Genomic DNA, 16,281 nt, shown 5'->3' with positions numbered 1-16,281 from the left:
CTCCCATTTTTCAGATGAGGATGCTGAAGGCCAGAAGTCCCCCAGGCCCAGACCATCAACCCCTGCCTCCTCCCATCTGCACACTCACCCCTAGCTTGCCAGGCACCTCCAGGAGCTGTGGCCCCAGTGAGGGTGGCTGAAGTTTGGAGCCTGTCTGGCGGCTCCCGGCTGCACGTCTGTCCTCAGCTGGCCCGGCTCTGCCTGCCTGTGCCAAGTGGACCTGGCTCCTAGCCAGCTCCCTAACAGTTTGCTCTGTTTGCTTTCAGACACCCCTGTAGACCCTTGGGCCTCAGACGAGGGGCCTCATCCTTCCCCAGTTCCTGGGTGCCGGCCCTGGCAAATTCTGTTCCCTGGAAACCCCAGGACATCTGTTGTTTATAATTTCAACAACTTCTCTCCCCAGAGGGCTCTGCAATCCAAAACTTCTCTCTCTGGCTCTTCTTAAAGGGCACCCCCAGTTCCGCTTCCTGTTTCCTCCACTTCTGCTCATAATAGCTCCCACGTACTGAGCACCTGCTGTGTGCCAGACTACACACACCAGCTCTTCTGATCCTTAGGAGCACTGCAGAAAGCGGGCAGTATTGTTAGTCCCATTATGTAGATGAGGAGACTGAGCCCTGGAGAAGCTGAGTCACAGCAGAAAACATTTTTCTCAGGTTGTACACGTGTACTGACCAGCTGGGAAATCAGATGCAATCACAGGTGCCAAAGCCCAGGCCCAATCTGCAACCCTAAATCCACCTAACACTTCCTCGTTTTAATTTTGCATTTTAACTTGCAAAAGTTCACGGTGTTTTTAGGAAGCAGAAGAGAGACAAGGTAATTTATTTTCAGACTTGCCTCTCTGAGGCTGCATGGGGAGAAGAGCAGGCCCAGCCGGCTTTTTCACTTCTCACTCGTGTGAGTGGGCCAGAGTGACCTGGCTCTGAGTCTCGGCAAAACCCCTCACTAGCTGTGTGATCCTCTGTAATCTGATTAACCTCTCTGAGCCCCTTGTCTTTAAATGGGGATAGAGTAGCAGAACCTTCCCTATAACTTGGAGACAACAGTGGGGATCCTAGAGATGAGCTGCTATATAACCACTGGCAAGTTACTCAGCCTTGTTTCTCATCCATCACACAGGTTTGTAACCTCCTTGGGTCACTATGAGGAGCAAGTTTATTAATGACTCCTGGGCCTGTAACCTGTTGGGATCTGCCCTGCTGGGTTTAGAACCTGCTTGGGACCAGTGATCCTTTACCCTTCTCAGCGTTTCCCTTTTGGAACAGGAATGCCTACCGTGTTCCTGTCCCACCCCTGTATGCTGGAGGCAGAGAATGTGTCTTCTAGTTTCATGTCCACAGATGGGGGGGGGATTTGGCCCCCAAATGTATCATGCCCAGAATCTCACCCATACCCAGCTTAGATGATGAGATGTGGGATTTTGGAGCTGATGGTGTAACAGGCTAAGACTTCTAAGGATGTTGGGATGGAGTAAGTGTATCCCGCACATGAAATGGATGTAGATTTTGGGAGAGGAGGAATCAGAGGGTAGATTGTAGTGGGCCCCTCAAAAGATGCGTCTACAAGGAAACCCTGAATGTGGCCTTATTTGGCGAAAGGCCTTTGCAGATGTAATTAGGTTAAGGATCACAAAATGAGGTCACCATGGATCAGGATAGGCCCTGACTGCAACGACCGGTGCTCAGAAGAGCAGGAGAGAGGACAGAGGGGACACAGAGTGAAGCCAGAGGCAGAGTGTGCAGTGATGCGTCTATCAGTCAAGGAGGGCCGAGCCCCAGAACCGCCAACAGCCCTCGGAACTTTGTATGGTGCTTAGATAGCCAGTGTCAGCTGTGATGGTGTGAGTAAATAAAGTCTACACCAGTATTTCCTCAGTGTCTTACACAGCCCACAAAGAAGTTCCTGATTCGAACCCACTCCTGATCCTTTTTGAGAAGTTGTCCATGAGATGAAAATCTGGCTGAAGTGTTTCCTCATTATTTTTACAGATTTTTTTCTTTTGTTAATAAAAGAGAGAGCTGTCCCTCTAGCACAAATCAGGCTGGGGTAAATTACTGTTTTAAAGAGAACCCAGATCCTTCGGCCATCACGTAAAGAGGTTATACTAAAGAACACAGCAGCTGAGACCACGGGGAGTCTCACGGAGATGTCAGCCTCGCGCCCAGGACCAGGAGCCTCATGGCTCCCTCTGTCGGCTCTGTCCACTGCAAAGCCAGAGCAAACTCAGCCTGCAGAGGCCACACCTCAGTCTCCAGGAAGCTTCACTGCCAAGCGTCTCCAAGGAGAACTCAAAAGGGGCAGAAAACTTTGAAGTCAGGCCCCTTCCCCCTTCTCTCTTGGGGATGTGCATCATCTGCCCGGAATAGGCAGCCGGTTGCATAACCCTGTCCTGCACTGCATCCCTCTGCCAGCTAATCACTTCAGCATCCTTCTGCCAAAAGCTACGGACACCTTGCCCAGGGTGTGCCCAGGCCCCCAGCTGCAGAGGAGAGTCCTGCTTCCTCGTGCCACCATGTCCTAAGGACCTCTGCGTATTAATTCATTTGATCCCCGCAGCCACCACCAGTGGAGGTGGGATGAGGATCAGGCCCATTTTACAGATAGGGAAACTGAGGCCCAGAGGGGCAAAGGTAGTTGCCAGGTGCCACCCAGCTGGGAGAGGAGTGGGCTGGACTCTGGTCCTACTACTAAGGCAGGATAGACTCTGTGAGGCTCAGAGGTCCAGGATCTCTTCTTGCTCTTTCTAGGGAGTGGGTTTCGTGGTGATGGCAGCAGGTGGAATTAGGGTACAGAGAGCTGAGATGTTAATTCTGGGGTGTCGCAGGTCTTGGCAAAAGTTCTCCCTGTTTAGCCACATCCAGCAGGAAGCACTGCCTGGCTACTGAGGAGTGGCAGCCGCTCTGAGACCCACAACATTTTCCTGGGAGTCAGGGAAGGCTCTACCTTGGCTCTGGTCGCCCTGGGGTACTGTTGGGCTCAGCCGCCTGGGGTTGGGGATCTGGGGTCAGTGGCTGCTGAACAATGTAGAATGAATGAAATAGAATGTGCTTCTGTCCACTTTTTAGAGGGGTGAGCTTGTGAGAGCTGTGGGGGGCCATTTAAAACCAGGGAGGAGATGAAGCTGTAATTGGGGGACAGGCAGAGGGAATGGAAAGAGAACAATTATATATATTATTAATGTTCTGGCGAATGAAAAACACAGTGTGGGTCCGGGAAAAGGCCTAAGAAATGACAAAAGGAAAAATGCAGGTGGCAGGCCCCTTAGGCAGGGCCACTGGTTTGTCACTGTATAGAACTGAAATGTCCTTTTAGGACATTATATTCGTGAATAAAGTTTCCTCTTGGCCATTTTTTTTAAAGCAGATAAATGCCTCATCTTGGATTTTTTTTCTCTAAAACTGTCTGAATCTTCATGAAGTTTTATTCCCAATGAGCATCAGAGCCTTTGTAGAAGTCAGGAGTGTAATGCCTCTCCTGGCTAGGGCCCCTGACACAACCATCAAAAAGGGAGTAGCAGTGCCCTCCTGGTGCAGGTCTGGGGGTGGCAGCGGGGAGGTACTTTCTTCTCCTGGAAAGGAGGGGGAGCAGGGGCCATCTGTGGGATTCGGGAAAGCTGCATTCTTATCACACTGCTACTATGGGCCAGCTACCCTTGGGGAAAAAATCTCTGAGCTTCAGTTTCCCCATCTGTGAAAGGAAGGAGCTGGATCATTCTAAAGGCTATGGATATAAAGGTTTTTAGGTCTGTTGAAGAGAGAAAAAAATATTTTTTTTTCAGAGAGGGAAGGAGAGAGGTGGGGGGAGGGGCAGAGGGAGAGAGGGCCAGAAAGAATCCTGAGCCGACTTCACACTGAGCATGGAGCCCGATGCAGGACTCAATGTCACAACCCTGAGATCATGACCTGAGCTGAAACCAAGAGTCGGACTCTTAACCGACTGAGCCACCCAGGTGCCTCGATGAGAAAATCTTAACAGTATAAATGATAATAATAATAGTAATAGCTAATATTTCTGAACACGTACTACTACCACTACTACACACAGTTAGCATATATTGAGTACGTACGTAGTAACAATCTTCCCAGTGGTAACAGCTAACATTTACTGAGCACTTATTAGAAGCCAGGCACGATTCAAAGCAGTTTACGTGTATTAGCTCAGCTGAACCTAGGCGGTAGGTACTGCTCTCATACCCACTATACAGATGAGCAAACAGAGGCCCACAGAGTGGAAGGGACATGCTACAAATCCCACAGGTGGGAAGTGATGGGCAGGAGTGTGACCTCTCGCTCCAAGGTTCTTGCCCTTTACCAGCAGGCTGTGCTGCATTCTGCCCCCGTCACTCGGCCTCCTTCAATCACAGAAGTAATATAACAACAAAGATGACAATGATAGTAATATTAGCAGTAGTGAGAAGAACAGCATCAATGAATCACTGGTCCTTAATTATTCAGTCATGTTCTAAACGCTGTATTCCACTTAAAAATCCTTTCTGTGGCCTCTCCTTGCCCTGAGAGGATTTGAGGTCCTGCTGACCCATCACTGTCCCTTCCATTTCTTTTTTGCCACTCTCTCCTCACCTTCCAAACTGCACACTGACCTCCTTCTGGTCCACCTCAGGGCCTTTGCACATGCTATTCTTAGCCTAGAACACTTGACTCCCTTTTCAGATTGCTCCTTTTGGGAGCCCGGCCCGGGCACAATTTCTTGGTCTTATTTCTCCAAGAGCCCCAGACTACTCCTAGCATGCCTGTCACCTGCAGTTAATGATTGAATCCACCGCACCAGCTAGGACCGTAGTAAGTACTTAGTAAACACTGATGGGATGGATGAATAAACCCCTAAGAGAAGAGGTAGCGTGGGGATGATCTGGAGTGACGGTTTTCAGGAGGCTGTTGTGCAGTCACATGCAGACCTAATGGCATAGCACCTGAAGGCCACTGTGGGCATTTAGGAAATGGGAGGCAGGCACACAAAACATCGTACCATGTGCAGGGCAGGGCCACCTGGGGAAGAATTAACCTTTCTCCTTCGTGACTAATGTCCCTTACACAGATGAAAAATTGCTTGTAATGACCTGTGTCTTTGGTTTTTAACCTGTGTTCTACATATCAGCATAACATATGTCTTGTATTTAAGATTTTTATTTAGTCATTTGAGAGAGAGAGAAGCACAAGCAGGAGGAGGGGCAGAGAGAGAGGGAGAAGCAGACACCCTAATGAGTGGGGAGTCCAATGTGGGGCTTGATTCTAGGACCCCGAGATCATGACCTGAGCCGAAGTCAAACATTTAACTGACTGAGCCACCCAGGTGCTCCTCTTGCATGTTTTTTTTTTTAAGATTTTAATTAATTTATTTAGAGAACACATGTGTGCAAGTACGGGGAGGAGCAGAGGGGGAGGGAGAAAGAGAATCTCCAGTAGACTCTGCGTTGAGTGTAGAGCCTGATGTGGCTAGATCTGACAACCCCAAGATCATGACCAGAGCTGAAACCAAGAGGTGTACACTCAACCGACTGAGCCACCCAGGTACCCCTTGTATGTTTTAAATACACACCCCGTTTTCCCAGAATGCAACTACTGGCCATATTGAAGGAAGCCTAGGCTCTGTTTCATATGGAACTTTGCCAAGAGGTATTATCCACTTAGGAAAATCTCAACACTGGTGGCAACTCCCTTGTGTCACCCTAACTGCCTGTACCACTGGGAGCCAGCCAGCATGTGTAGCTGTCACATTCATGGTGATTCTACACACTGGGCCCTGCATCACTTCACTCTGCCCTCCAGACCCTCCCTACTCAAAGTGTGGTTCCTGGACCAGCATCATGTGTCACCTGGAAGCTCCTTAGAAATGCAGAATCTCAGGCTGTACCTGAGACCCACTGAATTCATATTTTAAGAAGATCCCCAGGGACTCACATACACATTCAATTTTGGTAGGTGCTGGCCTAGCGCCTAGGTCATATAACAGGCACTCAAACACATCATTAAGAAATCAATATGACGCCCTCGTGGTGATGTAAAGAAGACTAACAGGACATCAGCGAATACAAGACCGATGTGTGCTTCGACATGGTTGGGCTCCTACATGTAGAGTCACTACAGAACCATCGAAGGATTGTCACAGAATACCAAGAGAACAAGGAGGCTGTTTCCTACTGCATACGGTGCTGGCCTGGAAGTGGCCTCAACCCTGCTCTCCTTTCAATTCTGAGGGCCCAGTGTGGCTTTTTAAATCCCTCCGGAATAGCATCAGGTAAAAAGATGGCTGACTCATTAGCAGCTAAAAATGGTCTACATGTACCAAGCACTTATGTGTCAGCTGCTCTTCTTCCGGCCTTTGGCATGAATTATCTGTTGGCGCTCCAGCAATGACCCAATTTGATCCCGCTATCTCCATTTTACAGATTGACAAAACCGAGGCCCAGAGATGTGAAGTCCCTTGCCCAAGGTCACACAGCAAGCGCATGGAAGCGCTGAAGAATTCTTGGGGCGGGGGGGGGGGGTGGGGGTGGGCGGCGGGTTTGGATTCCTCGTAGATCTTCCCTGGGACGCCCGAGGGCGAAACGGTGCGCCTGCAGCCTCCCACCCTCCGGCGGCCAGACCGCCTGGGCTCCGCGGCGCGGTTCCCCCCGTGACACCGGGATCTACCGCAGGGGGGCGGCAGCGAGGCGGGAGAGGCTCCAGAGGCGCCGCCGCGGCTCTCGGCACCGCTGCCGCTGCGGTCCCCACCCTGCCGGGGTCGCCCGCACTTACTTCCTCCTCCGGTGCCGCCGCTCCCTGTCCTCCCTCCGCGCGTCCGCCTCGTACGAGGCCGGGGGCCCGTGCCGGTGCCGCCGCCTCCGCTCGCCGCCGCCGCCGCCGCCGCCGCCGCCGCCGTCGGGCCCGTCGCCGTCGCCCTCGCCGCCCCGCGCCGGCCGGCTGCCCTCGCGGTGCCGGGGCCTCCGCTCGGCCTTGTCGTCCGCGCCCTCCTCGGCCGGCCTGCGGTGGGCCCGGTGCCGGCGCGGCTCCCCGTCGGCGCCCGTGCGCGGCGAGCTGCTGCGGCTCTCCCGGCTGCCGGCCGGCCGGTGCGCGTGCCTGCGGTGGGCGTCCGCGGCCTTGGCCCGCTCGGCCTCGCCCTCCCAGAAGCCCGGCTGCTCCGGGCCGCCCTCCCGGGCGTGGTGGTCCGACTCGCGGCCGTACGGCCCCTCCCGGCTCAGCTCGGCCTCCTGGCTGCCCGCCCAGGGCCTGCGGGGGTCCAGGCCCACCGAGCCACTGGGGTCCCGGGCCCGGTCGTGGTAGCGGGCCTGTTTCCTGAGGAAGTCCTCGGCGCGCTGCTGGCCCAGGCGCTGGTCCACCGTGGGCTCGGCCGCCCGGCTCTTGTTGGTGTTGTTGTTGCGGTTCTCCTGGGGGTCGACCACCAGAGGCCGGTCCAGGTGGGTCTTCATGTCCGGCCGCAGGTGCCGGGCGTAGGAGGCCTTCCAGCGCTCGTCGGGGTCCATCTCGTTGTACAGGGCCTCCCGGCTGGCCAGCAGGTTCTGCTTCCGCATCTCGCTGGTGCGCTGCTCCCACACCGACTTGGTGGGCTTCTGGTTCTTCTGTTGCTCCTTCCTGCAAGGGAAGGGCGCAGGGCTCAGAGCACCGCGGGGGGGGGGGGGGGGCGAGGCCTGCGCAGGCCCCTCCGCCTGGACGGAGTCTCTGCCCTCTGGGCGTCTCCACCCAGGTGGTCTTGGCTCAGTGGGCATCGCGGCCCACGAGGGTATCTCGGCCTGGCTGGGTATCTCCTCCCAACCTGGTCTCAGCCTGTGCAGAAAATTCAACCTGGCTGGACATCTTGGCCTAGCAAGTGCCTTGGACCTGGGTAGGTGTCTCATTCTGACTGCATATTTTGTCTAATGGGGGGGGGCTGTCCTCAGCCCTCGTGGGCATTCCCGTTGCACATGACCAATGGTCGCACGTGACCCCCTGGGAGGTGTTGCCCTGATGTTCAAAATATTTTAACCTCTGAGACAGCCGATCCTCACGGACACTGGCCTGGAGCGAGTTTTGGAATCACCCACGGGGCCTGCATGAACCTTTAATTCTGGGGTACGAGAGGTCTGGGTGGTCCCAAAGAGAGCCAGGGTGGGCACTTGGGAGTCATGGGGCAGCACCTCTTTACCTACTGGTGCCTATTTACCCACAGGGCCGCTGCTGGAGAGCTGGCCAGGTTGGAGCCCGGCCCGGAGTATACAGACTTTTCCAGGGTTTCTGTGTGCATTGATCGTTTTATACAGACCATCGTCTTCCACAGACTGTGCTAAAGTCACTGGTCTGATTATGTGTTTTCCCGGGCTCCCCTTTCACAGCCACCTCCTTCCACTTTGGCAAAGAAAGCCCCTTCCCCACCGTCACATGATGCACTGCCCCACAGTGTACAAAATCCTCGAGACACCTGACACAGGCACAATTCGGAGTATCAGTGTCAACGGATCTCACATTAACCTTAATCTCACTCAGCGCCTCAGTGCCTCTGCTTCACCAGCAGACTCTGTCCACTCTACCTTCCTGATCTGTCTAGAATTCAGCTACATCCACCACCAGGGCCACCACCCTACTCCAGTCCCATTATCCCTTTTGCATGGACCAAAGAAGTTTTTTTTCTTCCAGGAGCCTAGTCCACAGACTTCCACCCATGCTCCCTGCAGTCTGTTCCCCTGACAGCTGCCAGAGAGTGCCCATGAGCACCCAAGTCAGGTCTTGTCCTACCTGTGCTCAAGAACCTTCCATAGCTTCCACTTGACTCAGAGCAAAGGTCTGAGTCCCACCTGTGACCTGAACGATGTTTGTCACCTGTCTTCACTTCCTCCCACTTTCCTCCCTCCCTCTATTTCAGTCACAGTGGCCTCCTTCCAGTTCCCTAAATACAACAGGCACATCCCAGCCTCAGGGCCTTTGCATATGCTGTTCCTGCTGCCTGGTATGCTCTTCCCTCAGATCCCCCCTTGGCTCCTCCCTCACCTCCTTCAGGTCTTATCACCTTCTCAGTGAGGCCTTCCCTGACAACTTTATTTAAAAGCCCAACTCTCCCCAGCCCTAGCTCTCCCTGCACCCCTTAACCTCTTGTTAATGCTGTCTCTGCAGCAGCTAGAACAATACTTGACACATAGGAGGTGCTTATTAACTATTTATCAAGTAAAAGGGGGTGGGAGAACAGACGTACCTCAACCCTGTCAGGGACTGCTCCTGGCCCCCGAATCGTTGACCAGGAGGGGGTATAGGCTGAGGAGCCTGGATAGCATTCTGGAGTTGGGGGCACTTACACAGCTATGGACATGTTGGCCGCCGACAGAGGACTCACTTCTGCTACCTCCTTGGCTTTCTGTAGAGCAAGTTTCTGGTTGGCTGCTTCTTCTTCTTCTTGCTCATCCTAAAAGACACATGGAGTCCCTGTTCACAAAACGTGAACTCGGCCTTGGGGCCTCACCTCTGACCCTATAGCTAATGAGGGGAAACATGTGAAACACTCAGAAGCAGGTGTGGCCTGGGTGGGTCAAGAGACCATAGCCAAGGCCGGCAGATGGGAATAGGTGCCCACCGTGGGTCAAGTGCATTACTAGCCCCTTTACGCGCAGCCTCCGTATCCAGCTCCTTGTTAACTCTATTTTAGCACACAACTGGAAGGAAACTAAAAGAAAAAAACCAGACTCCCTTCCTTTCCCACAATGGAGAGTTCTCTGCATCCTGTCTCCGTGAGCCGGAAAGTAATGCAGATTTTCCTCTCACTTTACTTTCTGGGTTAAGGTCTCTGAACCAGGCCTTTAAAAAAAAACACCCTGACTAGCCCCCACGTGCAGAAAAAACTGGCATCCCATGGCCCATCCCGTGCACTGCCAACAGCCTCCAGAAGGGGAACTGGGAGAGGAGCTTATATTCTCAGCCGGTTAGGTTCAGAGAGGAGGAGGGTGGGGGAAGATGTTTTAAAAATACATACAGAAAAAGATGTTTTGGGGCTTTAAATCCTTCTTCAGCCTTCATGCAGGGGGGCCTCATTCGTAAAACAGAAAAGCCAACAAAGAAAAAGCAAAGAAAAAGCAACGAGAAAGAAATGGCCAGAGATGAACCCACCAATAAGAAAAGCCATGCTACGGCAGGGCACCTCTCCCCCTGCGCGGGGAACTCTGGGGCAAGCAGCAACCTTACCACCTCGGAAATGGTCAGATCAGGACATGCTGCCAGTGACAACATAGAGGTGGGATCCGGCCCGCCACCCCTTCTCACAAGGCCTCCCTTCCTCCTGGCACCTCACCCTGCATTTCTCGGAGCCCAATCCCTGGACCACCTGCCTCACCTGCCCTGCAAATGCAGACTCCCAGGCCTGTGGGAGAGCCTGGGCTGGGCCCTGGAGCCTGCATCTTCAATAAGCTCCCCGGAGACTATCAAGAGCAGGTCAAGTTTAAGCAGCAGTGCCCGTGGCTAAGAGGACAGGTTCTGGATCCCCCTGGCTTTAAATCCCAGCTCCTCCGCTTACTGTTGACGTCAGGTGAGTCGCCCCACGTCTCAGGGCCTCACCATTCTCACCTAAAATTTTCTCTCTCCCCAACTTTTTCTCCCTCGCTCTTCTCTCCAGCTGACAAATTTGTCATCTTTCTCGTTCGAATGTCAGCCTTACGAGGGCAGAGATTTCTGCCTGTTTTCCTCACTGCCCTGTCCTTGGCTCCTAGACCAGGCCCTGCTCACAGTAGGTGCTCAATAAATGCTTTTTGGATGAATGACACAATCTGTGAAGTGGGGTTCAGAGAACTTCCTTGCTTTCTGTGAAGATTGAAGGAGATGAAAACACACTAGGGGTTTAGCAGGGTCCCTGCCTCATATGAAATGCCTAAGAAATACTTGTAGAATAAATGAAGGAAATAATCTGGGTCTGCAGGAGGATGTCCATCCTTCGCAGATGATCCTGCCTCTCTCCCTCCGCTACTCCCACCCCTCTTGGCGCACCCTTTGCCCTGTGACAGCCTCTGAGGATGGGCTCCTGGATCCTGGATGAGCAGACAGTTGGATCAGCCCCTGGAGCCAGCCTGCTCCACAGTGACCAGGCCTGGGGCCGTGTGTTTGGGGTAGCAGAGACTTCCGTTTCTCCCCAGTCGGAGTGGGGCCCCGGGAAACTCTTTCTCCCTCCTGCCAGGGCCAGCAGATGGAGGGTTTGGCAGCGTCCGCTCAGTTCAGTTCGACACCTTGAGGCTCTGGAGATGGGGCCGAGAAGCAGAGGGATGCCCTAGGCGTGGCCCTCCTGGGCCAACAGGAAGACTCTGCACATGTTCTCTTAATGCAATGGGGCGGTTTTCCAATACCCCCCTGTCAAATTGCAAAAAAGGTGCCCGGCTTCCTTTGCACAGTGCACAACCAGCATGACCATTCTCAGCGGCCCTGCTTATGGGCTATTCCAGGGCGGGTGAGCCGTGTTACTAAAAGCAATGCTGCCTCCTCTGTGCCTGGCTGAGCCCGACCCGAGTCCCAGGGAGTCCAAGGCTGCTCTAAGGGGCATCTGACTGTAAATTTTGCCTGGTTAATTCAACATCACTGACACGAGTGATAACTTCTCCTCCCATGGATGGTTCTCAGCCCCCTCTCCCAAATTCTCTCCTGACTTCATTTCCTCTGCTCTTCTCTCACTTCTGCTCTTTTGAGGGGCTCACATCTCTGCCCTTTTAGCCCCTAGCTATGTGGCAAGGTCACTTAACCTCTCTGGACCTCAGCTTTCCCACCTGTGAAATGGGAGAGAACAGGAAGTGCTGTCTCTTCCCCTGTGGTTGTTCCTTTGTATCTTTTCCTGCTCAGCTGGGGCTCTAGTGAAAACCAGCAGGGCGCAGGGTGAGTGGGTAAGAACTCGGGTTCTGGAGTTTGCCAGGCCTGGGTTCCCTTCCTTTTACCAGCTCTGTCCAGTGAAAGCCCTAGGGCCAAGTTGTACCTAATAACTAGCCCCAGGCTCCCTTTATTGAGCACTTAATGTATAGCAAGAACCGTGTTGAGTGCCTAAGGTGCACTGTGCAAGGCTATAAATAGTAGCTGCTATTATCATACCATCTGGGACCAGTGACTTTGCCTTTCTGAGCCTCAATTTCCCCTTCTGCAAAGGGGAGACGGCAGCAAGGCCTGTCACCCGTGAGCATCATCTCATTCTCTACTGCTGCCCCTTGGAGGTGAAGTCCGGCCAGCTCCCAAGCTCATGGGGCCGCGCCTTGAGCCTCTGGACCCTGCACAGGTTAATCTCCATCTGTCCCCATCCTTTCAGCTCTAGGGTGGTGACAATACCTGCTAGCCTGGGGGCTGTACCACTCCTTGGAGGTCCCTTGATGATGTCCACTCCCTATAGATGGGCACTCCGGTGGAGTCTGGCATCTGTTTCGTGTGGCAGCCCCGCTGCCTCACCCCCTCCCACCTCCTCGGCCGTGGAATCCGCTGTGGTCAGGGACAGTCTGTTTCGGGGGGAGGAGCTGCCTCCTCCTGGGCCCGCGGCATCCAGGGCAAAGGCTTTGACCTTGCCCCCACCCTCCACACCCAGCCTGGTCCTGATCTGCCACGGGCAGGTGGTAACTTTGCCGCAGGGAGAAACGTTCTCCCACCAACCCCACCTTGGTGAGCTCCTGGGCATTGGCCAAATTATCCACCGCGATGGCTAAGAACACGTTCAGGAGGGTGTCTGCAGGCGCTGGAGTCAGGGAAAGCACCGCCACTCGGACCCTGGCTCCCGGGGCCTCCTGGATCCTCCCTTGTGCCCCCCGCCCCCCTCCCCAGTCTGCTCCACCGGCCACCCAGGCCTGCCCCCCCCACCCTCCCCACTGAGGATACAGTTCCCGAAGAGCGTCAGCACGATGAAGTAGATGGAGAACACCATGCCGCCCTGCACGCCCCCCTGAGACTTGATACCGTCATACATGACCTCGTTCCAGTCTTCGCCCGTCAGGATCTGAAAGGGGACGGAGAAACACACAGCCAACCCCTCTCAGCCACGGGCCCCGTGGAGACGCAGCTGTAGAGCTGGAACCTGCCCGCAGTGGCTCTTGGCCTGGTCTGGGGCAGGGGGTGGGGGGGTCTTGCCCGTTTCTGAGTGGGAAGGGACGTCCCTGCACGGAGGGATTCTCAGCCTGGCTTCTAGGAAAAGGTGACCCTGGGGGAGTCACAAATCTTTCTGTAACTCTGTCTTCCCTGATGTGATAAGGGGATTTGCTATACATGAAGCTGTGCCCCCTAAATTCATTGAAGCTCTGAGCCCCCATGTGACAGTGTTTGGGGATGGGTTAGATGAGGTCACGCGTTGGTGGGTCTCTCAAGATGGGATCAGTGCTTTTCTTTCTAAGAAAAGACAGCAGAGAACTTGGGTCTGTCTGTCTCTCTCTGTGCCATGTGAGGAGGTGGCCATCTGTAAACCAGGAAGAGAGTCCTTCCCAGCAACCAGCCCTGTGGGCCCTCCAGAGCTCTGCTGCTTAAGCCACATAATCACTGGTCCTTCTGGACGGCTGTGCCTGGAGGCAGGGTGGGAGCTAGTGATCAGAGAGCCTGTCAGGCACAGGGACACAGGTGCTGGCAAATGCAAGTTGCCCTGATGCTTATGGGATGCACTGAGGGGACAGGCGTGCTCACTGAAAAAAAAAAAAAGCCAGCTTCCTCCCTTTGTAATATTTTCACAAGGATAAAGTAAATGTGAAAGAACTCCAAAAAATGTCAAAACATTAATGCAGGTTTCTCAGCCTCAACAGTGCTGACATTTGGGGCCGGGTCATTCTCTCTGGTGGGGCCGTCCTGTGCACTATGGGGGGTTGAGCAGCAGCCCTGGCCCCCACCCGCCAGATGCCTGTAGCACGCCTCCCCCAGAGCTGTGGCCACCAGTAATGTTTCTAGAACTTCCAATCGTCCTTGGGGGATAGAATCCCTCTTGGACAAAACCCCCTGTGCTGAAGATACATGGCTGGTGATTACAACTCTTAGCAATTATGTATGTGGGGGCTGGAACTTCATGGATGGTTTCCCTTTCCAACCCTGGTCTAGGGGTCTCATTGAGAAATTACCCTCCCAGGAGGGGGAGGGAGTGAAGTCACATTTTCCATACACTCTCTTGTTCCCCTCACCCCAAAGAGACAGAACCCACGAGAAAGGCTCTGGTGGTCACAGCTAGGTCAGTCCCAAACCTCAGGGCATATGTCCACATAGGTGCAAGGGCTGGTTTAGGGAGACCACCCAGGGTCTATTTGCTTTAGAATGTGGGATCGGGGTGCCTGCCAACCTGGGGAGGGTGCGTGTAGGAATCATGTCTTTTATTTCCTGGATTCTGATGCTTTGACATTTGGTGGTGGTGGTGGGGAGATCCTTGCTGACCCAAGAGGGAGTCAGGGCTACCTACTTCCTACAGAGTAAACACAACTTGCTGGTGAGCAAGCACGCTTGTCAAATGCAAATCAACCAATACAGAGCCCACACTCCCAAACCACTTCCTCTATCTGGGCTGGGCTCTTACACTCAGAGCCAACAACCAACCCCCTGCCCCAGTGACTCCAGGGCAGGGACCAGCCAACCTGAGACGGCCCCTATGCCCAGAGCTCACTGAAATCATTCAAGCGAGCCAATTCTAAATCTGTTTGCCCTTCCTCTCCAATCCTTCCTGCAGAAACCACAGTTAAAGGCTTGTGCTCACGTCCCCCCTCCCTCTGCCTCCTGACCCACCCAGCTGCTTCCCCCGTATGGCCCTGTGTGGTGAGCCCTGTACTCCCTCTCTTGGAATCTGCAAGTACAATAAACTATCTTGTAACAGCTTCCAATGGCAGTTATCTACTGATCTGTTGGCCTCACCAAACCTGAATAATGATAAAACCTATATTTTAAAACAGGAGGGTAAGGTAAAGCAGAGAAAGAGGGATTCAAGGAAGCCCCCCAGGGGGAGGGGCGGTCAGGCCAGGCCAGCTAAGCCCACTTCCCAGCGTCCTGGAGGTGGCCTCACCGGTCCCCTCACCAGGACCCCCCTACCCCCATACACTGAGTGGGTGCTTTTTTATCTTAGATGCTAAGAGGCGTCCCCCATACACTGAGCGGGTGCTTTTATCTTGGATGCTAAGAGGTGTCCACCTCTGTGGCTGGGTGAAGACCATACCTGAAACACCGTCATTATTGCTGCTGGAAAAGTGTCGAAGTTGGTAGGAGGAGTCCCTTCATCAAAGTTAAACCTGTGGGGAGGACACAGGCATGTCACACTGGCCCTGCCCGGGGTGCTCTGAGGGTTTGGCTCAGCATCCTGTCTCCAGGGCAACATCTCCATCATCTCTATTCCCTAGAATCTCTCCAGGGCAACATCTCCATCATCTCTATTCCCTATCCCTTCCCTAGAAGGACACCCTGACTGTACCCAGGGCCCGGAGCATCTGGGTGAGTGCCCTGGGCATCCGGGGGGTTCATGAGGAGGGCAGTCTGCGAGACGGAGGTGAGCCTGGGTCACTGGATGGATCAGGCCTGGGTCTGAGGGCACCTGACCCCAGGGAAGCAGAAGTCTGGGGAATCTGCTGAGCACTTACTGGCCGCCAAAGAGTTGCATTCCCAAAAGGGCGAAGACAACGATGAACAGGAAAAGGAGGAACAACAGGCTGATGATAGACTTCATGGAGTTGAGAAGAGAGACGACCAGGTTCCTGAGAGATGCCCAGTACCTGCCGACAGAGGTCGGGCCAGCTGAGCCCATTTCCCAGCATCCTGGAGGTGGCCTCACCCTGGTCCCTTTCCCTGCCCCCTGCTGGGATGCCAGGGGACTCCAAAGACTTACTTTGTGACTTTGAAAATACGCAATAACCTGAGGGCTCGTAACACGCTGATTCCAAAGGATGTGCCGGGTTTTATGACGGCCCAGATGACCTCAAAGATGCTCCCAATGATAACCTAGAACACAGAACCTGGGCTTGTGTCCAGGGACCTTGAAAACATGCCTTGGCCCCAAAAGTTGCAAGAACCCCACCAAGCTGCCCCCAAACGGAAGCAGGGTGATGGTCTCAGACTCTCCTCATCCTTTTCTTTCTTTCTTTCTTTCTTTCTTTCTTTCTTTCTTTCTTTCTTTCTTTCTTTCTTTCTTTTTTTTAAGATTTTATTTATTTATTCATGAGAGACAGAGGGAGAGAGAGGCAGAGACACAGGCAGAGGGAGAAGCACGCTCCACGCAAGGAGCCCAGTGCGGGACTTGATCTCAGGACTCCGGGATCATGCCCTTAGCCTAAGGCTGGTGCTCAATCACCGAGCCACCCAGGCGTCCCTCCTCATCCCTTTCTTAAAATTGATTAGCAGCTCA

At 53.8% G+C, this 16,281-nt stretch overlaps 1 protein-coding gene across 4 annotated transcripts in view; it reads right to left on the bottom strand.

Annotated features, from left to right (window-relative positions):
- Positions 1-16,281, bottom strand: part of CACNA1A (calcium voltage-gated channel subunit alpha1 A) — a 215,369-nt gene that overhangs the window by 66,761 nt on the left and 132,327 nt on the right. For 3 of the 4 annotated variants that reach the window (XM_055344577.1, XM_055344576.1, XM_055344575.1), the window contains 7 exons: positions 15,766-15,878; positions 15,521-15,652; positions 15,103-15,175; positions 12,810-12,927; positions 12,593-12,660; positions 9,284-9,390; positions 6,759-7,592 (listed from right to left, as the gene is read on the bottom strand). In XM_055344577.1, coding sequence (XP_055200552.1) covers positions 6,759-7,592; positions 9,284-9,390; positions 12,593-12,660; positions 12,810-12,927; positions 15,103-15,175; positions 15,521-15,652; positions 15,766-15,878 — 1,445 coding nt within the window. Of the gene's footprint in view, positions 1-6,758; positions 7,593-9,283; positions 9,391-12,583; positions 12,661-12,809; positions 12,928-15,102; positions 15,176-15,520; positions 15,653-15,765; positions 15,879-16,281 lie in introns of all 4 variants that reach the window. The other variant, XM_055344578.1, reaches the window with a different exon arrangement.

Source organism: Nyctereutes procyonoides, unplaced genomic scaffold (genome assembly GCF_905146905.1).
Source record: "Nyctereutes procyonoides isolate TBG_1078 unplaced genomic scaffold, NYPRO_anot_genome, whole genome shotgun sequence".
NCBI lineage: Eukaryota > Metazoa > Chordata > Mammalia > Carnivora > Canidae > Nyctereutes > Nyctereutes procyonoides.
The sequence above is the reverse complement of the archived record's forward strand: the minus strand, read 5'-3'. Positions and strand labels throughout refer to the sequence as shown.